Source organism: Tiliqua scincoides, chromosome 16 (assembly GCF_035046505.1).
Source record: "Tiliqua scincoides isolate rTilSci1 chromosome 16, rTilSci1.hap2, whole genome shotgun sequence".
Lineage (NCBI taxonomy): Eukaryota > Metazoa > Chordata > Lepidosauria > Squamata > Scincidae > Tiliqua > Tiliqua scincoides.
Window position 1 is genome coordinate 4,986,111 of NC_089836.1, and position 23,875 is coordinate 5,009,985.

General features: G+C 52.0%; 2 protein-coding genes across 6 annotated transcripts in view; one reads left to right on the top strand and one right to left on the bottom strand.

The window, feature by feature from the left end:
* Window positions 1–1,442: 1,442 nt before the first annotated feature.
* Window positions 1,443–2,119, bottom strand: MRPL41 (mitochondrial ribosomal protein L41). Its single transcript, XM_066610918.1, has one exon. The coding sequence runs from the start codon at window positions 2,056–2,058 to the stop codon at window positions 1,651–1,653; it is 408 nt and encodes a 135-aa protein (XP_066467015.1). The 5' UTR covers window positions 2,059–2,119; the 3' UTR covers window positions 1,443–1,650.
* A 343-nt stretch (window positions 2,120–2,462) lies between these two features.
* PNPLA7 (patatin like phospholipase domain containing 7) overlaps window positions 2,463–23,875 on the top strand; it is a 60,262-nt gene continuing 38,849 nt past the window's right edge. For 4 of the 5 annotated variants that reach the window (XM_066610912.1, XM_066610913.1, XM_066610914.1 and 1 more), the window contains exons 1-18: window positions 2,463–2,650; window positions 5,651–5,725; window positions 6,678–6,765; window positions 7,113–7,195; window positions 8,993–9,081; window positions 9,506–9,646; window positions 10,519–10,678; window positions 10,879–10,959; window positions 12,588–12,716; window positions 13,451–13,531; window positions 14,290–14,434; window positions 14,790–14,870; window positions 15,042–15,145; window positions 15,593–15,751; window positions 16,127–16,204; window positions 18,723–18,928; window positions 21,774–21,905; window positions 23,542–23,665. In XM_066610912.1, the coding sequence (XP_066467009.1) occupies window positions 2,615–2,650; window positions 5,651–5,725; window positions 6,678–6,765; window positions 7,113–7,195; window positions 8,993–9,081; window positions 9,506–9,646; window positions 10,519–10,678; window positions 10,879–10,959; window positions 12,588–12,716; window positions 13,451–13,531; window positions 14,290–14,434; window positions 14,790–14,870; window positions 15,042–15,145; window positions 15,593–15,751; window positions 16,127–16,204; window positions 18,723–18,928; window positions 21,774–21,905; window positions 23,542–23,665 (1,992 nt within the window). In that variant the 5' untranslated portion in view covers window positions 2,463–2,614. Of the gene's footprint in view, window positions 2,651–5,195; window positions 5,261–5,650; window positions 5,726–6,677; window positions 6,766–7,112; window positions 7,196–8,992; window positions 9,082–9,505; window positions 9,647–10,518; window positions 10,679–10,878; window positions 10,960–12,587; window positions 12,717–13,450; window positions 13,532–14,289; window positions 14,435–14,789; window positions 14,871–15,041; window positions 15,146–15,592; window positions 15,752–16,126; window positions 16,205–18,722; window positions 18,929–21,773; window positions 21,906–23,541; window positions 23,666–23,875 lie in introns of those variants that run through there. The other variant, XM_066610915.1, reaches the window with a different exon arrangement.

Here is a 23,875-nt window from a genome sequence, read left to right on the forward strand (position 1 = left end):
TAAATGTCAAAGGCATGACCTGTCCCCAACAAGCTGCCTTGCTTGGTATGACCGTCTAATGTGCATGTTTTCAGGTTCATACAATTCAGTAGCAATGAGGTCTTGCTAAGCTTAGCAAGGAAAAGCCATCTGCACTGCGGCATACAAAGGCTACATGCTTGATTGCTGCACAGAAGTGGCACTTTTCTACTTACTGTCCCAATTAATGGTTCGAACACATTGAACAATCTAATTAAGCTAGCTCTATTAACTTAGCTAACAATGCTGACAGATTAGGTTTGGAGCGTACAGAACAACCCATGTAATGCTTCCACTGAGCTCTGAAAACCAGCTCTCTAGTGGCTGAAGTTACAGTTCCCAGAATCCTTACTGGAATAATAAAACCTCACAGTTAACAGGCTTGGAGGGATGCAACCTACAGCTGGAGAGGTCTTGTGGAGCTACAGAGGGCAGCCAGTCTGAGAAGACTGATGCCAGCTTCCACAGATACCCCTATAAGATTTTTTCCTTTGTCTTACTCGAGAAAACTGTGCTCCTAATGGCAATTTTACAAACACACACAGAGGGTTGTTGCAACTGCCTTGCATATTTTTTTCTTTATTAGCACATTCCACTGAACGTTCACCAAGGAAAAGAAGCACTGAAGTAAACAGTCCGGCAGGAGTGTCAAGGGTGGGTGTTTCAAGTTGTCGCTGTCCAGTGACGCTCTAAAAAAAGACACACACAGGCCTGCATAGACACCTCAAAGACTAACAAAGAAAGGTCACCACTTGTCATCTCTTGTGTTGCAATGTTCTTTCTGCTGCTTTCAGATTTCTCCAACTTCTGGCAATAATCTTATTTTCTCAGTCTTTTGAAAAACCTGTACTGGGGGGGCGCGACCCTGCTCAGCTGATGGTCATTCTTCGCAGTTCCTGGGCGAGCTCCTCCCTTTCTTTTCCTTCTCACTTGGGTGATTCCCCCCCCCCCGCCCCGGCCGCTGGCAGATTCTTCCATCCTTTTCTTTCTGAGCATGTGCAGAGTGTGTATATTGCTGACGCAAGGCTGCTGCAGCTGCCTGGATGCTCTTTTCCTCTCTTGTGCAGCCTTTGGCTGCTGGAGCATCTCTTTTCTGAGCAGTCGGTGGATCTTCACTCTTCCATCCTTCTTCACCCTCTGAGCATGTGCAGAGTGTGTATATTGCTGCCGCCACCTGGATGCTCTTTTCCTCTCTCGTGCCGTGCCGGGAAGCCTTTTCTCCGCTCTGTTTCTCTTGGTGCTGCAGTGATGCCTTCATTAGCCTCTCTTTTCTGTGAGGGTGCCCAGGGCAGCTGGCCCCAGTATAGATACGATACCCCCCCACACGCTTAAGTACGTATATATGTGTGTGCCTATACTTGTATACATACATATATCTATATCTATATACACGCATATGGTGCCAGTCCATTTGTCCAGGGGGGGGGTGCCAGAGGTGTGTGAGCGAGTCCTGCTTCATCCCGGTGCCTGCTGTGCCCACGGAAGGTCCAGTGGGGGCGCTGGATGTCATCAGGCGCCTACGTCACGAGGGTGCCACGTCATCAGCCTTACGTCATGAGATGCTGACGTCATCGGGTGCCTACGTCACGGGCCTGGCGTCATCAGGTGCCACGTCAGGGGTCGGGGGGGGGGCTAGCGGACGAGGTTGCTGGGGAAGAGGCGGAAGAGGCCGTCCTGGCGCGGCCGGAAGCCGTAGCGCTGCAGGGCCTGGGGGTCGAAGCGGCCCTGGCGGAGGTCCGCGCGCACGGCGGGGGCAGCGGCCTGCTCGAAGAGGGCGCGGGCGGAGGGGGCCGGCTCGGCGCCGGGGGGCGCGCGGTAGGACACGTAGGCCTTGAGCGGCCCGCCCGGCGCCAGCACCGGCACCACCAGCCGCGGCACGCGCTCGGGCTCCAGGCGGAACTTGCGGCTCCCCGTGAGGCGGCCCAGCGGCTGCGCGCCGCGGCTCTTGTAGAAGCTGCGCGGGCCGCGCTTGCTCGTCCAGGCCGCCGTGCGGTCCGCGCCCCGCGTCAGGCCCCGCGCCAGCGCCCCCAGCAGCCCCATCGCCTCGGCACCCACCTGGCCTGGCCGCCGCGCACCTCCCGTTGGCTGAGCGCGCCGGCCAATCCGCGCCCGCGTTCGAACAGCCCGGCCAATCCGCGCCCGCGCGAGGAGCGGTCCCCGCCCACCTCTCCGCGCCAATCGCCGCGAGGGACGAGGAAACGCTCTCCCTCATTGGCTCTCGTCTTTCCCCGCCCCTTTCACTACGTCACCAGGCGATGCTATCTCAATTGGTTCTATATAGTGTCCGTCACACGGTCTCTCTATCCCGATTGGTCGGATATCACCAGGGCTTGTGTCTTCCCCCCGAAGCACGGAGAAGTTCCGTCCCGCCCCGGAACAGGCGGCGGCCGCCTCTATGGTGGCTCTCGGCGTAGAGCGACACCTGACAGGCGGAAGTGATGTAAAGGGGAGCGCCACCATGGTAACCCCGTGCTGGCCTTTGACCACTCAGCTTTGACCTGTCGCTGCCCCACCTGAGGGCTCGACCCCGAGGGAGGGGAGCGGTGGGCGCCTCCTCCTCCTCCTCCTCCTCCTCCTCCTCCTGGAGCCCCCAGCCATGGGGGACGAGGACAGCGCCTGCTCCCCGCTGCAGGTAGGCAGAGCCACCTCGACCCCCCTCAGGCCTGGGGGGCGTTACCCCCTTTCTTGCTGGCTGGGTTGGTCCCCTGAGGAAAAGCACTCTGCACATGGGCAGGGGCACTTTGTCCCCAGGTGGAGGCGGTGGGGGAGGGTCCTCCTGCAGGCTGTCACCAGCCCCTTCCTCTCTGTCTGGGTTTCCCTTGGTTTTTTGGTCCCCTGAGGAAAAGCACTCTGCACATGGGCAGGGGCACTTTGTCCCCAGGTGGAGGGGGTGGGTCCTGCTGCAGGCTGTCACCAGCCCCTTTCTCTCTATCTGGGTTTCCCTTGGTTTTTTGGTCCCCTGAGGAAAGGCACTCTGCACATGGGCAGGAGCACTTGGCCCCAGGTGGATGAGGTTTTGTGGTTCCTTAAGGGAACACTCGCCCCCATGTGCAGGAGCACTTGACTCCCAAATTGAGATGGGGGTGGAGGTGGAGGTCAGTGGCAGGGATGTCCCTGCTTTGCAGGCAGAAGGCCCTCGTCCCAGTCCTTGGCAGCGCCTGTCAGGTCAGGCTGGGAGAGAGGAACCGAAGCGTGGGACCTGCAGAGCTGCTGCCTGTCAGGGTTGCTGTCAACTGGGTGGACCCAGGCACTGACTGAGCAGGTGATATGAGTAACTCAAGGGTGAAGCCAGGCAGAGAGAAGCTGGCTGTGCCACTTTGCCACAGAGTGTGGTGATGGCGCCTGTCTTGGATGCTTTGGAAAGAGGACAGAGTTCTAGAAGGAAAACCCATCACAGGTGACAAGACATGATGGGCATGTGCAACCTCCTGGATCTCAGAGTAGACTGTCTCTGAATGCCAGATGCAAGGGAGGGCACCAGGATGCCGGTCTCCTGTTCTCTTTTGTGCTCCCTGAGGCATCTGGTGGGCCACTGTGAGTTGCAGGAAGCTGGGCCAAATGGACCTTTGGCCTGATCCAGTGGGGTTCTTTTTATGTTGGAATTGTACACTATGTATGTACACTATGGAATTCCCTTCCCCTTGACTTAAGAACTGCTCCCTCTCTTGGAACTTTTCGGCGAGGCCTGAAGACCCTTCTGTTTAGACAAGCCTTCTGAGTTCCTGGCCTTTTAAACATCTTTTAATATCTTTTTAAACATCTGGTTACAGGCCTGATCCTTTTCTAATTTGCTGCGCTATGCTCTTTTACTTGGTTATTTTTTATCTGACTACTGTTTTTATGATATGTTTTTATCTGTTTTTAAATTATGTTTTTAAATTTGTTTTAACCTTGTTTGTAAGCTGCCTTGAGTCCCTTCGGAGAGAAAGGCGGGGTAAAAATAAAGTTAATAATAAATATGTTCTTATGTAAAGGTAAAAGTTGGGAACTCCACTGAGAAATGAATAGCTGTTTCAGACCTTTCGTCTTTGGACTCCCTGTAACCCAAGATTCTCTATAGCTGGAGGTGCCAGGCATTGAACCTGCGGCTCTCAGTATAGATGACATGTTCCCTGCACCTTCTCTCCCTGAAGGGTCTTAAACACAAGAACTATAAAATGAAATTGGCTGTGTCATATGTTAAAATCCTTTAGCGCCTGTAAATATGTACAGTGGGATTTCCTTCTCTTGCTGGTTAGAATACATGGAATAGTGGCAGAGAGAAGCTAGCTGAAAAGAACCAAATGTGGGCATTGGGGCTCTTTGTCATTACTTATTTCTGTCGCCCAGAGGTTCCCAAATTGTGAGGCAGGAAGCTGCAAAAAGCCCTAATGGGAAGCTATGACCAATGGCCCCATTAGGTCAAGAGAGCCACCAGTCAAAAATGTTTGGGTGCTACTGCCATTGTAGCCCTTTTTGTCATTCCTGCTTAGGTGGAAAGCTGTCGCATCTCAAAGTTTCTGGTGTGTGTTGTTTCAAATAACACTACTTAATACCAACTGCTTTGCAATGAGATCGATTTTCTTTCACTGTAAAGTGTAGATAGATGGTGCTATATAGATAGAGGTGTTTGCAAATAATGTGATTTGTTTTACTCAGGAAGAAGCCCATTGTGTTGAGTAAGACTTGGGCTGCAATCCTATCTTATTCACCGGGAACGTACACTTCTCTCCCTATAGATAATTTCTGGAAACTATGTTTAGAAAGTGTGATAGTAAACACACGTGTCATGAATCAAAATCTGAAAGCGTGTGTGCTGGGCTGCATCCTTGAGAGTGAAAAGATCTTTTTAGAAATGTAATTTTATTATAAATGAGATCATACAAATTCTATCACAGTGGTGCTAAAAAACTAATAGGTCTTTGTGGTAGATGGCTTTGGAAATAAGCCAATATTGATTTAGAAATGCCCATTTTTGTCCCATGTTTACAATGCTTTAGCATAAGCAGAGCCTGGAGGTCTGTCTTCTCTGTTTGTCCACTTTTACTGGTCCTTAGCTCGTGATTGTGTACATATTTAGGGTTAGGGTGTGTTTGTGCTGCTTTGTGCCAAGCCCTCGAGTGAGCTAAAAATAGCCCTTTGTCTCCTGACCCAACTTTCCATTTGCAGGTAGAAGAGAGAGAGAGAGAAACTTGCCAGCCTGCCCATCCCAAAAATGAGTCCCTCCTGGGTTCTTAATGGAGCAACCTTGACGTAGATCTTGGTATACAAACAAGCCTAAGCCGAGTATCTGACATTTTCTGCGTCACCCAAGTCCCGAAAGCTTGAACTGCGTTTTATCCAGCCGTTTAGAGAAAGAGGGGACAAGCAGAATTCTGAGTGGGGGTGACTCCCCCAGTAATATCCTCAGGCAACTTCAAAAGTTAAATACTCTTAGCATAGGGTACAAATGTCTTCAGCTATTTGAGCTCTTGTTTGTTATCAGGAGATGGTGCTAGTTGATTTGCTGTAGAAGGCTCTCTCTTTTTCCCTTCAGTCCAGCATTTAAGTTGACCCACCTTAACTTGGCCAACCAGGCCTTATCTCAGAATGCCTTGGGGTCCGGGTACCGTCGCCTTCAGTCTTTGTTACGCCTCTGCTCTTTTGTCTTTAGGGTTACTCCCAGGCCAGCTTGGACCTAAGAACGCGAGTTCTTCAGTTTGTCGAAGAAAGAATGCAAACCACCATGGTAAGCCTGTGTGCATGTTGAATTTTGGAGACTCGTTGAAAAGCCATGATGTGTATGCGCAACCTCCTGGTTTTAGAAATGGGTTATGTCAGAATGCCAGATGCAAGGGAGGGCACCAGGATGAGGTCTCTTGTTATCTGGTGTGCTCCCTGGGGCATTTGGTGGGCCGCTGTGAGATACAGGAAGCTGGACTAGATGGGCCTATGGCCTGATCCAGTGGGGCTGTTCTTATGTTCTTATGAAGCACAACTGCCCTGTGCTTCCTCTTAAGAGGCGCAACTTATGCTGCTCATAAGCTGTTTTCCCTCTGCTCCTTTAGTAGTTAATAAAATCAAAACAACAAAAAAGGAGGAAAAATACATACAGATTATAAAACATATAAATAAGCAATCTACAAGAATGTTAATAAGCAATCTGTGCACAAATATCTAACAGCCGAATCCTATCCACACTTTCCTGGGAGTAAGCCCAATTTACTCTAATGGGACTTACTTCTGGGTAGGCATGCATAGGATTGGGCTGTAAGAGAGGCTTCTAAAGGCCCACAGTGCGTAAACAAATGGTGTTTGTGCTGTATTCAGCGTTAAAGGACAGTCTGGGGGCAAAGGTCCCAATGAAGCATTGGGGGCCACAGGTCCTGAGATTTCAGGAGTCAGTCCAAGCTGGATGCCTCTCTGATGGGCTGGTGCAGGGCTGGGTGGCCGTTGGGCCATTCAAGGTGATAGAAGGGCCTGGTTTCTCTGTCCTTTCCCAGAGCTGCAAGAATTGGGTTTGGTGCGCCCAGGTACTCCCACTTGGGACGTCAGTGTGCATGGTTAAATGCTTTTAAATGGGGCAGAACTTGTCCGAAAGAGACCATGTCCCGCTGAGTGTGTCCCCATGTGCTTTGAAGAAAGAGCTGGCAAATCCAACTGCTGAAACTCACCTCTCTTCTGACTGCTTCTCCCTGCAGTTAACTGGAATAATAATTGGTGCGGCAGTCGCCTTGGCCCTTCTCGGAGTGGCTGTGTACATTGTGTACAGGAAGGTGAAGGAGTCGAGTAAGTCTGGTCTCCTCACTTGATAGATTTTGGGTAGCTCTGTGGTGGCGGAGTGAGGGCTGGTAATGCGACTGGAAGCGCCCACAAAGGGCGCATGGATAGTGCACAAGGTTCCCCGCTGAGCCTGTCCAGTCCCTGTTTTCTGCATTGCCACTCTCTGCTGAGTGGGAATAGGTTAAATTCCAAAAGGATCATTCAGTGTATACATAAATGCAGGTGTGCCCCCTCCTGTCCGTTGCAGTGGGTCCCTCCTGCACCACACTGAGCCTTGGTAGTGGGGGGGACTAGTTCCAGGGAGATTGCTTGATGCCTGCTCTTCCAACTTGGGTGACCCTTCTGTCTTTCAGGGCAGCCTCAGCCTCAGGCCCCACAGTACAGGTTTCGCAAGAGGGACAAAGTCATGTTCTACGGCCGCAAGATCATGCGCAAGGTGAGCCGTCGTGCCACGAGATGGAGGTCGGCAGTGAGCGCCGACCGACTGCAGTTGCGTCAGCCAGCATGATCCCACACCGTGGTTCTCGTCTTGTCACAGACTCAACCTTGGCTGGGTCGATAGGCTGCAGTGGAGAGGGAAGCATTTTCTCTTGCCTTGCCTGGAGTTATGAATGTTGGAGGAGCCTGTAATTTGTGTGCCCGTGCGTGCGTGTACGGGTGCCTGTGTTCTGTTGTGACTCATTCCCCTTTTCTCTTTGCATAGCTCTGTTTGTGCTTTTGCAGTAGCCCAGGGCACACCCCTGTCAAGCTGTTGTCTACGGGAATCGTCACAAAAGAAAAAAAAACAGGTCTTGTCAGGGATTATTGTTCAGCTCTTGCAACTGAGCCAAGAAAAATTGTCAAAGATAACTTTGGAAGCATGAGGGGGAGAGCCTGGATAGTTGCTAGGCAACTGGCAATGTTTGTCTGGTTACACTTGCGCACACTCACACGTAAATAGTCACCGGGGGAGAAGTCGGGGGGGGGGCTTTGCTTTCTCATGTGTTTTCTTGGGAATCCCATAGGTTCCCCAGGCCCTGAAATGCCAAATTGGGGAGTGGGAGGAACTATGACTGGTGAAATTACCAGGGCTCCCGAGTTAAACCTGGAGCTGGCTAACCAGCTGGGAGGTGCTTCTGAAATCCATGCCGAGTGTTCTGTGGGCTGCTATCTTGTAAGGGCAGAGCTAGGCTAGAAACTGGGTGAGTGGACCTGCCTTTGGCAAACTGTGATCTGTTGCCGCTGACGTCTTGCGCCAGTAGGTGGCGCTTCCTGCCCTGCTTTGACCATTGCTTCAGGTGCCCTTGGCTTTCCAGGCTGTGATTTCCCCACACGTCTGTTAAATGTCACCTATTGCAATGTATACGACTAAAAGGAACTGTCTGCCAACTCGAGGAATCAAGTCAGGCTCCCTGATTTGGGTTATGAGTGGAGGATGTGTTAGATCTCAGCATAATTGACACTACTAACATCTTGGAAATGGGAAGCTTTGGACAACTGGCTCTTCCTGGGAACCATTGACTAAGGCACAACAGTACAATAATTTTAATGTCAACACCCTTGACCGCCTGGGTGGCCCTTCTGCCCCTGTGTGTTCCTATTTTCCCTGCTCTTCCCACTCTCTTTCAAACTATCCTTTCTCCCTCTCCTCCTAGTTTGGATGAATGTGGTAGGTGGGTTGGTGGAGGACGGGGCGGAGAAAGAAATGTTTTTTTAATGGTTTGCTCATTGACCGTTTTGGAGCAGTAAATTTAAACTCTGTAAAATTTGCAAGTAGTAAAAATCGCCACTCGCTGTTCGATCTCGGACCCCCACAGTTTGGGGACCACTGGTCTGGGTGCAGCAGGTAGAGTAGGAAGCGACATAGGCCCTCCCCAGAGGCCTACAGTCAAGTAAAGATGACAGAGAAGGAAACCGGTTTGGAGAGGAAAAGAAAGAGGCCGTTTTCGTGTTGCATGAAGACCAAGTGGGATGGTCGCTGAGATGACAGTTCTGCCAGGGGAGGAACCAGGCCCTTCCCAACCTGTCAACAGGGGTAGTACTTGCTGTCTCATGTCTCCAGGTGCTGCAGATGGAGCTGTTGGGTGTCTGGCTAGCCATGTGTGCAAGTGACCATTTGAAGCATTGCATTCCTTCCACCCGCTAGCACGGAGCTGCTTGGCTGGTTCCCCGGCGAACCCAGAACCGAGTCCGTTCCTCCCTCGCCTGCCCGCTGCAGGATCAGAATCTTCAAGACTTCCTTGCTTCTTCCTAGGTGACGACACTGCCAAACTCTCTGGTTGGAAACACGGTCCCCCGACAGCGGATGAGGAAGAGGGCCAAAGTCCTGTCCTTGGCCAAGAGGTACAGGGGTCAGAGCAGAGCGACACCTGCAGTGTTCTAGGTGCAGTCGGTAGACTCAGAAATGATACAGGCCCTGCACATGGGCTCATGGTCTGAGGCATTGTACTGAGGCATCTGGGGTGTCTCTTCTGTGGCTCAGCTGGCCTGGGTTAGCAGGTGGATTTCAACTTCCCGTTACAGCTGCCTTATTTCCCTCTAAGCCTCAGAAACTGGGTGACAGTGTTGCTGGGAGAAGTGGCAAAGAGAGCTGGCGTAGCTTAGGCCACAATCCTGTACAAGCTTTCCTGAGAGCACACCCCATTAACTACAGTGGGGTTTACTTCTGAGTAAACCGGTGTAGGATGGTAAGGCGAAGTGGTGGACGGAAGCAAGGTGTGTGAACCTATGTGCAGGGGGGGAAATGGTTCTGTTTAATTTCTGGCAGGATCCTGCGTTTTAAGAAGGAGTCCCCCACCCTGCAGCCCAAAGAGCCTCCTCCCTCCCTGCTAGAAGCAGACCTGACAGAGTTTGACGTGAAGAATTCCCACCTGCCCTCCGAAGTCCTTTACATGCTGAAAAACGTCAGGTGAGGGCAGCAGTGACGAGTGTGCCTGGGTGATGCGGGGGCTTGAAAAGCGATGGCTTCCTCTTCCCCCTTCATTAAGGATCAGCTTTGATGTGATGTGATTCGAGAGGACTGCAAGCGTGAGGCTCGTTCGGCTGCCCCATCCTGTCTGTCGGCGGCAGCAGACAGACGAGCACCTTTGGGACATTGACAAGGAGGCCATGATGGCAGTGACGCATCCCTGTTCGTTGCCTGTGTCTTGACAGCAGGAAGGGCGCTGCCCTTGGCAACAGCACCGCTCTCCCTGATGTTGGCTGCCAATGGATTTGTCTGTCTGAGACCCTGGAGAGCCACTGCTGTGTCAAGAGCAGGCCACCTGAGCTGGATGGCCTCTGACTCGGCAGGAAGCAGCTTCTCCCTCTCATAGCTGTTTACTCTAGTGTCAGCCTATTGGATGGTTTCCGACTGGTGGGATGGGCACGCTCGGCCTGGCGCAGTACAGTGACAGGATGACTGCGTGCGACCTGCTCCTCCTCTGGTCTCGAATTTCTTAAGGGGAGACTGGGGTGCACCAGAGAACGAAATAAGGAGGATAAGATTCAGTCAGTTCTTGTTATCCCCTGGGATTAGGTTCCTGAAAACCCCTGCAGATAGTGAATCTGTGGATAGTGAACCTTTGATCCAATGGGTTTGGGGTGGGGAGGGCAAGCTTACCTGCCAGCAACAGACCCCCAAGAAGCCAGCAAAGACATTCCAAAATCAGCAGACCACGGATAGCTGAGTACACACCACAAATATAGTGAGGTAGACCAGATACTCCCTTTGCCACATCTTGTGCACTGTCCCTTCCTCTCTCCAATTGCACCTTCTTTCCCCCCCCCCCTCCTACCCAGGGTTCTTGGGCACTTTGAGAAGCCCCTTTTCCTGGAGCTGTGCAAGCACATGGTCTTCGTCCAGCTGCACGAAGGGGAGTACATCTTCCGCCCAGGGCAGCTGGACAACAGCATCTACGTGGTGCAGGACGGAAAGCTGGAAGTCTGCCTCCAGGAGTCGGTGAGCAGCTATGAGAAATCCAGCACCAGGGGCCCACAGGATAGAGTGCTTTAAGTGCTGGGTGGACAGTTAGTGCTCTGCCCTCCATCTTGACAGCCCTGTTGTGGAGGTCCCAGACCTTGCCCTTGACTGGGGCCATTTTAACCCTTCTCTGTGAAACCCTAGAATGACCCCCTTATTCCTCATTCTTATTCTTTCAGGATGGCACAGAAATGGTGGTGAAGGAAGTCCTGGCAGGGGACAGTGTCCACAGCCTCCTTAGTATTCTGGATGTCATCACAGTAAGTTAAGACATTTTCATTTCTTACAGAGAAATGAAGAGTTATCCTGCCTTTTCTTACCCGATAGGAAAATTCAAGGCAGCTTATAAGTGTTATAATAAATACCCAATAAACATACTGAAAGAGTCAAACGGCAAGTCATAACAGCATCAGTAGCTCAACCAGAGCAGCCGAGAGCCAACTCAAACCTCCATGGAGTGGAGGGCAAACTGAACCAAGTGGAAGGCATATTTTCATACCCTTTTGGAACACAGTAGGAAGGGGTTGGTCCTGGTCTCAACAGAACAGGAAGAAGCCCAAGTAACTCTCTTCTGGTGGGAGAGTATCTTCCCAGCTCATCAAAAAGACTCTTCCTGGCCCCTAGTGATGCAGCCAGCTGCGTTCATTTCAGGTGCTTCATCCTAGCTCCTCCTGGTCTGCCATGTGCCAGAGTCTAATTATCGCCACTTTTCCCCCTTGTGGAGCTGCCGGCAGGGCTGAAGTCTAAACCTTGTGCTCATTACTTAGTCGGATTTTTTATCTCCTGTAATTAAGAATCGATCAGCCAGTTGGGAATACGGTGATTAGACTGTGAAGCTAGCGGGTGACTTTTCCTTATCCAGTCACTGTGTGGAAAGTGTGTGTGTGTGTGTGTGAGAGAGAGAGAGAGAGAATTGCTGGGAAGCAGGGAGGTGATGGGGCAGAGAGCACACACACGGGGCAACTGAACATAGGGACAGGGCCTCCTCTTGTCTGACCCTGGTTGTGTGAGGCTTGAGCATCTGATCAAATCCCCCAAGGAAACCTGTGCAAGTGAGTCTCCTCTTGCCCTTTTCTCCAATTGCCACAGGATGGCCAGGGCTTGTGTGCAAGTTAAACCAGTGTTTAGCGCAGGGTCGTGGTGGAGCTAGGTACTATGTGACCCACCTGAAATCGGCTCCTGACCCACCTAGTGGGTCCAGACCCACAGTTTGAGAAACACTGGGTGGGCAAAACGTTGCTCAGGATCCACAAGTGTATCTGTGGGGCGCTTTGCCGTGGCGCGTCATGGAGGGTGAGCCGGTCGGGGACTCCTTGGCTTCTCTTGGGTTCTGATCAGCAACGATTTCGGTCTCCCTGTTATTGAAGAGCAGCAGCAAGAAAAGACGCTGTTCTTCTTTTTCGAGGGCTTGGAACCAGGGGCGGGTTTTTGTGCGTGAAAGGTTGTGTGTCTGGGAATCCCTGGGTCGAGGAGGCACCCTGTTATTTAACTCCCGCGTCCTTCTCTGTAAACCCCCAACTTGCTGCCGGCTTTGCTTGCTGGACTTGGTGGCTGCAGTGAAGAATGCCCCCACCTCGATAGACCCCCACAAGCCTAGAGTTTGCCGCCCAGTGCGGTGCTCGGGGTCTGCAAGGGCACGCTTCCTCCTGGTCCATTGTGTGGCTTGAAACTGCTCCTGTCAAGGGCACCGTGTTCCTTGCTTAGTCTTGTGATGCCGGCAGCTCAACCGCTGACCTCTTGCAGCCTCCAGAGACGTCCTTAAGAATGCTGTCCTGGCACATAAAAACTGCCCTTCACGGGGCCTGGTCAATGGAGCCTCTGGGGACCGCCAAGGTGGACCGTGTGGTGGGGGAAGGATTTTAAATCGGCTCCTCTTTTTTTCCCATAGGGTCACACCGCCCCATACAAGACAGTCTCCGCTCGAGCAGCTATGCCCTCCACTATCCTACGGCTCCCAGCAAACGCCTTTCAGGATGTCTTCCAGAAATACCCTGAGACCCTTGTTAGGGTCGTGCAGGTGAGATTTGATGCAGTTCTCCCTCTCCGTTTCTTTTTCCCCCTTTCTCAAAATATTAGCCTTTGGTGGTTAGGTTGACAGGAGAACATCCCAGTGAACTGTGTCTCTCTGGGTTCCGGGTGCTTCCCATTTGTAGCCGGTGCCCCACTGACCCGTGTTATCAGTGCTATGGCAATCCTCCCCTTTTTGCTGAAGGAGTGAGAATATTAAACGTGCTTCATACTTTTATCCTGTTGCTGTCCGTTTATGCTAACCCCAAGCAGTGCAGAAGACCCAAGCAGCTGGAGATCTAAACCTGTAGGGAAACTGCCTGGCAGGTTCAGGGCAGTCAGTGGTGGGATTCAGGCAGGAGGCCTGGGCCAGCAGGAAAGCAGCCAGAAGAGTTGATTTGGCAGGAGCTCTGTTGCAAAAGTGGCTTCGTCACTGTTAGAAGGCAGAGAATGACTGGTTTTATAGGGGACCTGCTTGCTCTACCCCTTTCTGGATTCCAGCTGGGTCTTGGTCAAGAACTGGCATGTGTGTTTTGATGGGGTAGAGGCCTCAGGCAGCCTTGTCCAGCTGCTGATTCACTGGTTTTGGGTTTCTACGTGGACTTGACATGGCTCTGGCCTGGGCACAAATGGGTCTTGATGGCGCCCTCCCTCCCTGAATAATCTGTGAACCCCACCAGAGTTGGGGGTTGATCCTGATCACCACTGATCTTCTGCCTACACTTGGGTCTCCTCCTCTTTTAGATCATCATGGTGAGACTCCAAAGAGTGACCTTCCTGGCCTTGCACAACTACCTGGGCTTGACCACTGAACTCTTCAGCTCTGTAAGTGAAACTCAATTGATGTCCTTTGCAGAGAGAAGGACCTGAGCTCCCCAAATTAAACCCTGTTTGTTGAGGACAAGCACAGTAGTTGGAGTGGCTCTTGGGTTCTAATGCTTGTTGAGCTGCGAAGCCCACTTGGGTCGCTTTGGGACCAGTCTCATCTCTCGGCCTAGTCTGCCTAAGAGGATTGTTTGCAAAGGTGAAATGGGGTCTTAAGAAGACCCCTCTGGATCAGATCAAAGGTCCTATTGGTCCTGCTTCCTCCAGCAGTCAACAGAATGTCTTCTAGGAGTCCGCAAACTAACCCACCCGGCAACCAGTGCTCAGGATAGATTGCCTTTCTGCATAGAGGTTCCATTTAACCAGTATGGTTAATAGCTATTTCCTTGAATTCATTTGAAGTTATCTGGGCCGAAGACTGTTGCCATCTCCCGTGTCAGTGAGTGGCCATACGTATAATCAGGTGTTGTGTGAATGCCTGGCAATTCACTGGGTGATCCAGAGTTGTGAATGGGAGAGAGTTTATTTTGTCCTGGAACAGATAAAAAAATATTCTTTTTAACCCAGCTTCAACAAGCATGTGCTATAAAAAGCAGGGGTCCTCACACAGCCTTAGAAGAGGCTTTTCGTCTGAGGGTCTTGAGTAGTGGTGTGGAGGGGGGGTTTCTAGGTCACTGCTGCCTGTCTTGTCAGACTAGAGCGTTTCCTGGGCTGACTTGCGTCATGGCTGCTTGTTCCTCTGTGTCCCACTCTGCCAGGAGAGCCAGGCCATTCCACTGGTGTCCGTGGCCAGCGTGACCTCTGGTGGAAGTGCAAACAAAGCCGTGAGAAGGCAGCTGTCCCACTTGTCGGAGGAAGAGCGGGCAGAGAGGCTAGAGAAGCAGGGGGCTTCTCTGGAGGCGGGTGAGTGGTGAACCCTGCCCTTGGTGACTGTCGGAGCAGCCTAGCATCAGTTGCACCAGGAGGGGCTCCCTGCCATTTGAATAGACGCCAGGCTTCTGCTTCCATGCCCTGCTTTGTCTTTGGTGGCCACGCAATAATCACTGAGGCTGTCTTGTGCCCAGAGTTGTGCCCACACGAGCTCACCCAGACTGGGTAACTGGCATTGGGTCCTGCCAGGAGACAGCATTCCCAGACATCTTGACCTTGGGAATAGCAGTTGCTCAGCGTGAACCCCCAGTAACAAGCAGATACCTGCCCCTCCCGTAAGCCTTTAGTTAGTATGCCAGCCATGTTGTGTTCACATCCTGCTTTGCAGACGCAGGGAAGTCTCCAGGCTCGGATCATCCCCTCAGGAGAACCTTGTCCCTGACATCCACTGGATGCCCAGATGTGACTGGTGAGTGGGAATTGCAGGGAGAAATGACAGGAGTGAGAAATTGCATGTGGACATATCAGGAATTTTATCTCGAGGGATAACTGTCCTTTGGGGAGGAGGTTGATGCTGAAGGAGGGCAGGCGTCTGGTGGTGGTGGTGTAGCAAACCCCCTCCTTCTGATCTGTTTTGCAGGAACATCCGCTGGTGCAAAACCAGACTTGGACATGGTCTACGGCAGAGCCAGGGTCTCCTTCTCCTCTTCTGAAGAGGCGCTTTCCAGCACCTCGGCCTGCAAGGTAACTTTGCCGAGCTCTCTTGTCTCCTTCCGTGGCTGTTTGAAAAACCAGTTCCCCCAAGTCCTTTGAAATAACAGTGGTAAAAGCAGAGCAGAACAGGTGCCAACCTCTCTAGGTGCAATTGCACGTCTTGTGCTGTTGGAATAAAGGATTCAATTCCTTTGCCCTGTCTCGGTTATGTTCAACACATCCTGGTTGGTGCTCTCCTTCCCTCGTTTTGCTTTTATATTGATTGATGCAATGTTTTGAATTCTGGAGTACGTTTTCAGAGCCCACAGGTGGGTGGGGAGGAAGCAGGCCAAGTGGGCAGAATGTCCAGCCTGGCCAGGATCCCGGTGAACGGGGCTGGTCGGAATCAGATCTTTCAGCACCCTGGACAGCTCACTGGGAGGCAGTGATGGCTTCCCGAGGAGACTGCCAATTAACACCCTTTTCTGCTTCTCCAAGTCCATTTTGAAGAAGACGGTGACAGTGACAGAAATGGCCCCCGCCGTCTTCCATTATGCCCAGGGCAACCTCACCACGCAGGAGCCTGGTGCCAGCAGGCAAAGCGACACCATCTTTGAGGCTGCTAAGAAGGACCTCTTAACCTTGATGAAGCTGGATGTGAGTGATGGGGGGGGCCAAGAGGGGCACGCAGTGAGAAAGGGGGAGGCGTGCTGCAGTGCCAACCTCTTTAGGCTGAGGAAGGCCAGTGGGTCATGGTGGGGGGTGCAGCCCCCTCAATGAAATGTCGGACTCCGTGGACCTGCGCTGTGGTCACCCAGAGGCGGGCAGAAGTTTCACCTGCCTAACAAATGGAACAAGATTGAATTCCATCATCTGAATATGTGCTGCAAGTTCTGGCGTTTACTTAGGCTTACAGGTACAGGGAAGGATAAGGATATTTAAGCCCTGCAGAAATTACAACGGGTGCCGAGTTTGCAGCGCTTCGTTTAGGTCGCATCTTTTTTTTTTTTCTTTTCCCCTCTCCTGCTTTAGGAACCCTCCCTCTTGCATGGAAAAGTGACGCTGCACCAGGTCACCCCAGGGACAGTGGTGTCGCGGCAGGGAGACCAGGTGAGCACCCCCGGCTTCTAAGAACGCAAGGAAAGCCCTGTTCAACCATTCCCAGAAAGGCTGTTGGGTCTAGCCTCCTCTCTCCTGCAGTGGCCAATCATCAGTATCTCTTCCATGAACTTATCTAACCCTCTTCTTGAAGCCACCTGGATCGGTGAGAAAATTAGAAGACACCCCCCCCCATGGGACTGCGGTGGTGACGATGCTCTGCTGGTTAAGCTGTCTGTGGAAAACCATCATGAGTGCCAGGGAGTGGGCAACATGGAGGGGGTCCCTCCCCTCCATCCATCACTACTTGCCACTTCTCCCTTTGGTATTAAGATTCCTGGCTCTTATTATGAAGCAGAGTCAGTTGAGACTTATGCGAGAGAAACTGTGTGGTTGACTGTGTGTCTCAGGTGTTGGGTTTGCCCTAGAGCGAGTGTCTGTGTGTGTGTGGGGGGGGGGGAAGCAGCTTTGTGCCTCTATGTTGGAGGAGCACTGTGGGGCTGGTTAAGCTGTCCGTGGAAAACCATCATGAGTGCCAGGGAGTGGGCAACATGGAGGGGGTCCCTCCCCTCCATCCATCACCCTCCCCTTCATCCATCACTACTTGCCACTTCTCCCTTTGGTATTAAGATTCCTGGCTCTTATTATGAAGAAGTCAGTTGAGACTTATGCGAGAGAAACTGTGTGGTTGACTGTGTGTCTCAGGTGTTGGGTTTGCCCTAGAGTGAGTGTCTGTGTGTGTGTGGGGGAGGGAAGCAGCTTTGTGCCTCTATGTTGGAGGAGCACTGTGGGGTGCAGCTCTTGCTGGACCTCCCCACTTCCAGCTGCAGGCAGGAAGTGCCTGTCATAAATGCTTCCCTTCTGGAAAAGAATCCCAAAATATCTAGAAAATTGGCTTGGAAGAGAGAAGGGCTCTAAGGTAACCTTCCCTAACCCAGAAAGGGGTCACTGTTTTTAGTTGCCGGATAGATTCAAATGTTCACAGCAGAGAAGATTCCCCCCCCCACCTTTGTGTATGCGTGTGACTTTGTAGAACCAGCTGTGGGAGGGGGTCTGTAAAGCCACAGCTGTTTCCTCTTCATTTGGGGATTTCTGGCATTTGCAGGTGGAGCTCCAAAGCCGCAGCCCTTGCCATAAAGAGTGTCATCTCACAACCCTCAAGGGGGCCGTGTGTACAATAGCCAGGCATTTATCACCGACTTAATGGCCCCCACATGCACGCCTGGGAGTGCGCCCCACGGGAAGGCCCTTGCACTCCAAGGCAGTCGTTCTAAGAGTGGTCTTGGCAGTGTTCGTCTAGGCTGGTTTTTCTGGCTTCCCTTATGAGGAAAGAACCACTTGTGAGAGTGTGCCAAGCCAAGTAGAATTGAACATGCGGTGGCTGATACTTCTGAGGGCAGTGTGCTCATGATCCAGGCTGGCAGGTCGTTTTCAGGCTGACAGGGTGACCTGGTCAGTAGCAATGTCAAAAAAGACATAGTGGAAATGGAAAAGGTGCAAAAGAGAGCGACTAAGATGATTACGGGGCTGGGGCACTTTCCTTATGAGGAAATGCTACGGCGTTTGGGCCTCTTCAGCCTAGAAAAGAGACGCCTGAGGGGGGACATGATTGAGACATACAAAATTATGCAGGGGATGGACAGAGTGGATAGGAAGATGCTCTTTACACTCTCACATAACACCAGAACCAGGGGACAGCCACTAAAATTGAGTGTTGGGCGGGTTAGGACAGACAAAAGAAAATATTTCTTTACTCAGCGTGTGGTTGGTCTGTGGAACTCCTTGCCACAGGTTGTGGTGCTGGCATCTAGCCTGGATGCCTTTAAAAGGGGATTGGACAAGTTTCTGGAGGAAAAATTCATTACGGGGTACAAGCCATGATGTGTATGTGCAACCTCCTGATTTTAGAAATGGGTTATGTCAGAATGCCAGATGCAAGGGAGGGCACCAGGATGCAGGTCTCTTGTTATCTGTTGTGCTCCCTGGGGCATTTGGTGGGCCGCTGTGAGATACAGGAAGCTGGACTAGATGGGCCTATGGCCTGCTCCAGTGGGGCTGTTCTTATGTTCTTAACTACAATTCCCAGGAGGCCTTGCAGGTCTTCTTGTTATCTGGTGTGCTCTCTGGGGCATTTGGTGGGCCGCTGTGAGATACAGGAAGCTGGACTAGATGGGCCTATGGCCTGATCCAGTGGGGCTGTTCTTATGTTCTTAACTACAATTCCCAGGAGGCCTTGCAGGTCTTCTTGTTATCTGGTGTGCTCCCTGGGGCATTTGGTGGGCCGCTGTGAAATACAGGCAGCTGGACTAGATGGGCCTATGGCCTGATCCAGTGGGGCTGTTCTTATGTTCTTAATGTCTGCAAGGCCAGGCAAAGTGCATGTGCATGTTTCTCATTTGATTGTCTTTGATCAGAGGTGGTTTTCCCCAAAATCTGGCATGGACTTTGCAGACAGGCACATCATGAGGGAATTGGTGTGTGATTTTGGGGAACTGCAAAGGCTGCAAGGACTCTGACTCTATCCCCACAGGACGTCAGCATCCGGTTTGTGATCTCAGGGACGCTACACGTGTATCAGCGGAAAATCGACTCGGAAGAGGAGACCTGCTTGTTCATCACCCACCCTGGAGAGCTGGTGGGGCAGCTGGCCGTCCTCACTGGGGAGCCCCTAATCTTCACTATCAAGGCCAACCGTGACTGCAGCTTCCTGGCCATTTCCAAGTCTCACTTCTACGAGTGAGTCCTTGATGCGTATCTGCTAGAGCAAACTTAAGGCGTCCCAGGTTTGGTTGCAGAAGTCAAACCTTTGGGCTAACTCAGGAAGCTGGGCAAGGCTGGGCAAAAGCCCCCTGCGAGCCTCACCTGCAGTCTCAGCATCTCGCAGCCATTGTGAATTGGTCCCCTTTCTGTGACTGGCATAAGAATGGCAGGGCGTCTCCTTTCAACATACTAAAGTCAGAGCTATAGAGGTCAACAAGGTTTCAGAGGCTGCACGTACCCTATACTGTGTGGTTCAAGATTTATGTTCAGGGTTTACTGACCTGAAATTTTTAGACCGTTGTAGCCTCTCAATCCCTAAAGGCTTGAGAGGAAGGCATGGCTTTATGTGTCCACTGATGTCTTGACCACTGTAAATCTTGCGTCATGTCCCCCCACCCCCGCTCTCTGTGTATCTGATATTCAAACACATGTTTCCCTCAAGAGGATTTCTTCAGCCTTCAGAGGTAAAAAGCCTCTGAAACGTTCTTCGAGTTAACGTTGGGAACCTTTGGTCCAGTATTCCCCCCAGCATGTGTCATGATGCCCTGTGGCATCGCCAGGCAGTTACCGGGGCGTCACGCGACACAGAGACAGCAGCTTGCACCTTCAGATTGCAACAGGAGGCTCGGTGCTAGCAGAGCTGGGAAAAGCCCTCTAACCCACCCTGGTCCCCTTGCCACTGTTTTGAAGCCTCTGATGCCCTCTGAACCTAGAAGTGGCAATGATGTCATCACACAATGGGTTTTGCATTGTCGCCTCTTCTGGGTTTTGAGGGTGTCACAAGCCCGGGTAAGTTTGGAGAGCCCTGCTTTAGTGCTTTCTGTCCTCTCCTCCCCACCCCACAAGTGCCTCGGAGTGGGAGCTGGGGAGGAAGAAAACAGCCCTATCAAGCCGGGCCCTGCCTCCAGCTCAGCTGCAGCCCAACGAAGGCAGGAAGCCTGATGTGGCGCAGCCCCCCCCCCAACATGCTGGAACTGGCACGCCACTGAAGCGCACAGGGCAGGTGCTGGCTAATTGCACGCTTCCCCTGAACTCGCAGCGGTGACGTGCTAAATGCCGCCTGCCTCTGCTGCAGCTCAGGGTGGGGGCCGTGCCTCTTGAAGCCAGCATCTAATTAAGCCATCACCGAGGCGTGTGGGGCGCAAGGGAAGTCACTGTGAAACTTTGTGGTCTGTGACTGGTGAGAGGTGTGGAGGCAGTGCAAGGCAGTCACTTCTGGGTTCTCCCCGGAGGAGGTGGCACTCGGGAAGGAATGGGGGAGCATGAAGCTGCTAGTGCCCCCTGGGGGAGCTGGGAACTGCCTGGAGCACCATGGACATGGGGGGCACTGCTGCTTCTGCTTGCTGTCCGTTAAGTCCACATCTGGTGCCCCTCTCCCCCATGGCATCCAGGGCACCTGTCCTGCCTTGCCAAGATACACCTTCCTCCATTTCTGTCTGTCAGTTTTCTGCTTGGCTGCCTTGAGCCTTTCCGGTCTGCTGTAAGGGCCCTAAACTCCAGTAAGAGGGGAGGTTTCAGTCCCCCACAGCTAGACCGTTTGCTTTCTGCTACCAGATGTGCAGCCAACAAGACTGGCAGACGGCAGGCAGATAGGTGTGCCCAGAGACGGTCTTCCATCCTGTCATTGGCCAAGCTCAGATCTCTTTGCCTCCAGATATTTTTATTCCTTTGGATGGATTTACATCCCCCAAACAGCACACACAATTATCAAACACAAAACAATAAATTGAAATACTTAACATCGAATCTGCAGTCCTCCAAAAATAGAAAAAAAACAGAGAAAGCAACAGTTTCAGTAGACGCAGTCTCCACGGCAGAGGTCAGAAGGGGAGAGCTTTCTGAACGTGCTCAGTTTTTCCCTTAGAAAACTCTTAAATGAGTGCTGCAACAGAAGGACCCCTTGTCTCTGGAACCTGCCAACCATATCTGTGCTAGTGAGGGCCTGGTGGTGGATCTCAAAAGCTGGAGAGCTGATGTAGAAGCAGGTGGTCCTTATTGGGTTTTGTCCCAGGCTATGAAGGGGTGGCTGTGCAGGCCATAATGTGGAACGACTGTTGGGCGCTGCAGGCCCTCTTGTGCATCTCCTCGTTCCTGCAGAGAGGCCCTACTCAGCCAAAAAACAGCTGCCTTGCCCTTGTGCACGTCATAAAGTGAGGAATCCAGCCCATGCGAGCCAGGCCATAGGAGGTATAGAGCAGTGGTTCTCAAACTGCAAGCTGCGGCTCCCTAGAGAGCCACAGAAACCAGCCAGGGGAGCAGGTTAATTAAAGCTAATTAAAGTCAGTTTGTGGTGCAACGAAAATGGAAGCAGGCTCGCTTAAAGAGTGAAATGAATTCTGTCTGATGTTTGACTCCTAACCTGTTGTGGGCTTCTTGTTTTGCTGCCGTTAGACTTAAAAAAAAAACAAAATTGTTCTTGTGTTTTTAGTGTGTATTGGTTTATGAAAACTGCCTGGAACAGGGCTGGCCCAAGATCATCCAGCAAATGCCTCTCTGCAGACCTGGGAGCTCATATTTAGGGGTCAAGCCCACCACTGTCCTCTCCTCTGTGCTGCCTCTTCCACTGCCTTTCTAGGAAGCAGGTGGAGGAGAAATGGTGGAGTCCTGGGGAGCCTGAAGTGCTGGCCTCACAGTCGGGCCAGCCTAGACTTGAAGTCCCCAAAGGAAGAGTAGTCAAGGCAACTGGGCCTGTTCCTTACCAGCTGGGTGTTCTGGGGGAAATGGCAACTCCCAGCATCTTTTCCCAAAAGAGCTCTGAGCCGGAGTCTGTGTGCGCTTAAAACTGCGGCCCTTCCCCTCATGGCCAGGCCTTACCTTCCAGGATCATGCGGGAGCAACCGACCATCGTCCTGGGCGTGGCGCGCACCGTAGTGAAAAGGATGTCGTCCTTTGTCCGGCAAATCGACTTTGCTCTCGACTGGATGGAAGTGGAAGCTGGGCGGGCTGTTTACAGGTAGGTTCACGAACAAGGTGAGGGTCTGTTTTGATAGGGCTGTTGCCCATTAGCACTCTGTCCGTGGCGAGCTCTGTGTTTCCGGGCACCATCTAGACCAGGGGTGCCCAAACCCTGGCCCTGGGGCCACTTGCGGCCCTTCAGGCCTCTCAATGCGGCCCGCAGGGAGCCCCCAGTCTCCAATGAGCCTCTGGCCCTCTGGAGATTTGTTGGAGCCCGCACTGGCCCAATGCAACTGCTCTCAGCATGAGGGCAACTGTTAGACCTCTCACATTAGCTGTGGGATGAGGGCTCCCTCCACTGCTTGTTGTTTCACATCTGTGATGCAGTAGCTGCAGTAACGAAAAGGCCAGCTTGCTTTGTGCAAGGCCTTTTATAGGCCTTGAGCTATTGCAAGACCTTCATTCATTCATATAAGTTCATCTTTAATATATTCATTTATGTAAACTTATGTAAATTTATTCAAATTTGAAATGTAAATTAATTCTTTTTTTTCCCCTGGCCCCCGACACAGTGTCAGAGAGACGATGTGGCCCTCCTGCCAAAAACTTTGGACACCCCTGATCTAGACTGCAGTTCTGGTCTGAGCATTCAGTCAGCTGACACTCCCAGACCAATCTCAGGCCAGCAGCCCCTATAAAGCCCTTTCCTCCGAGCAAGAGCTTCTGCGCCTGTCTCTGATGTGAGGATGCCTCAGCCCGTGTTCACTCCTCCCCTGCACCTTTCTACTATCTGTGCACCTACAGCTGACGCTCTTGGGCTAACAGCCCGTGCTCTCCTTGGGTTTGGTGCGTGACAGAGACCCGGCAGTTTGAGTTGGGTCTATTTAGACAGGGCAGCCAAGAGGCTTTTGTAGGGCCTCTTTGTTTTGGAACTGCGCACGCAGAGATGCCATGTGTCTCTGTGTCCTGTGGCTCTCTTGTGACTGTATCCCTTTGGGCCACAAGCAGGGCTCGCTTCCAGAACACTGACCTGAATAGAAAGCACTTGATTTAAACTTCTTCTGTATTCCATAACAACGGAGGTTGGAAATGTGCACTGGGTGATTGACGTTTGTTTGGCTGGCTCAGTTGTGTTTTTAATTTGACTGTTCTGGCCTTATGTATTTTTAATGCCAAAATTGCAATAAAAATATAAATTTAAAGTTCCTGGTAGGCGGCAAGTTTGCCTTTCACAGGGGAGAGGTTCTAGCTCTGCTTTCCAGATGCACAAGATTTGCTTGCGTAGGGAGGGGGCTTTTGTGTTGGATTTTTACACAGGTGAATATTTAAGTGTCCTTCATCTATGTGGGCTTTAGAAAGAATGAGAGGCGTGGTCTCTGCCTCGAGGGCCTTACAGTGTAGATACTGTGAAGGGAGAGGGAGACAAGGGCAAACGAGGAAGGAATATATTGTTTCAGCTACACATACCTAACCTTTAGTTGCAGTGGGATATTCTCTCTTCCCCCCCATCTGAAGTGGTACAGTCACTGAGGCCAGCACCTTGTGTCCTCTCTGGTCCCAACCATTGACCTTCTAGATTATTCTGAGTTCTCTAGAAAGCAGAGGAAAGAATGTTGGGATCACCCTAGTTCATGCTTGTAACACCCAAAGCCTCCCGCTTTAACCAGGGCACGCGGGGCTCTTCCTTTTCCCAGGCAGGGCGACAACTCAGACTGCACCTACATTGTGCTGAACGGGCGGCTCCGCTCCGTCATCAGGATGGACGACGGGAAGAAGCAGCTGACGGGGGAATACGGCCGCGGGGACCTGATTGGCGTGGTAAGAGGCTGTTGTGTCGGGGAGAGGTCTGTTCGCAGTTGCTTTGAAGCACCTTAGGGAGTTGACTGGCTGAAAACTCACATTCTGAGATGTCACAAGTTCCGATGGCCTAGAGGTGGGTGAGACCAGCAGGTCCCAGTTTGAGCGATGAAGACGTTGAGGCTTGGCATTTGTATAACCCTTTCTGAACATGCAGTTTCACGCACGTTG

Excerpts from the sequence above, each read along its gene's own strand:
- MRPL41 (XM_066610918.1), bottom strand. The coding sequence starts at position 2,058 with ATGGGGCTGCTGGGGGCGCTGGCGCGGGGCCTGACGCGGGGCGCGGAC.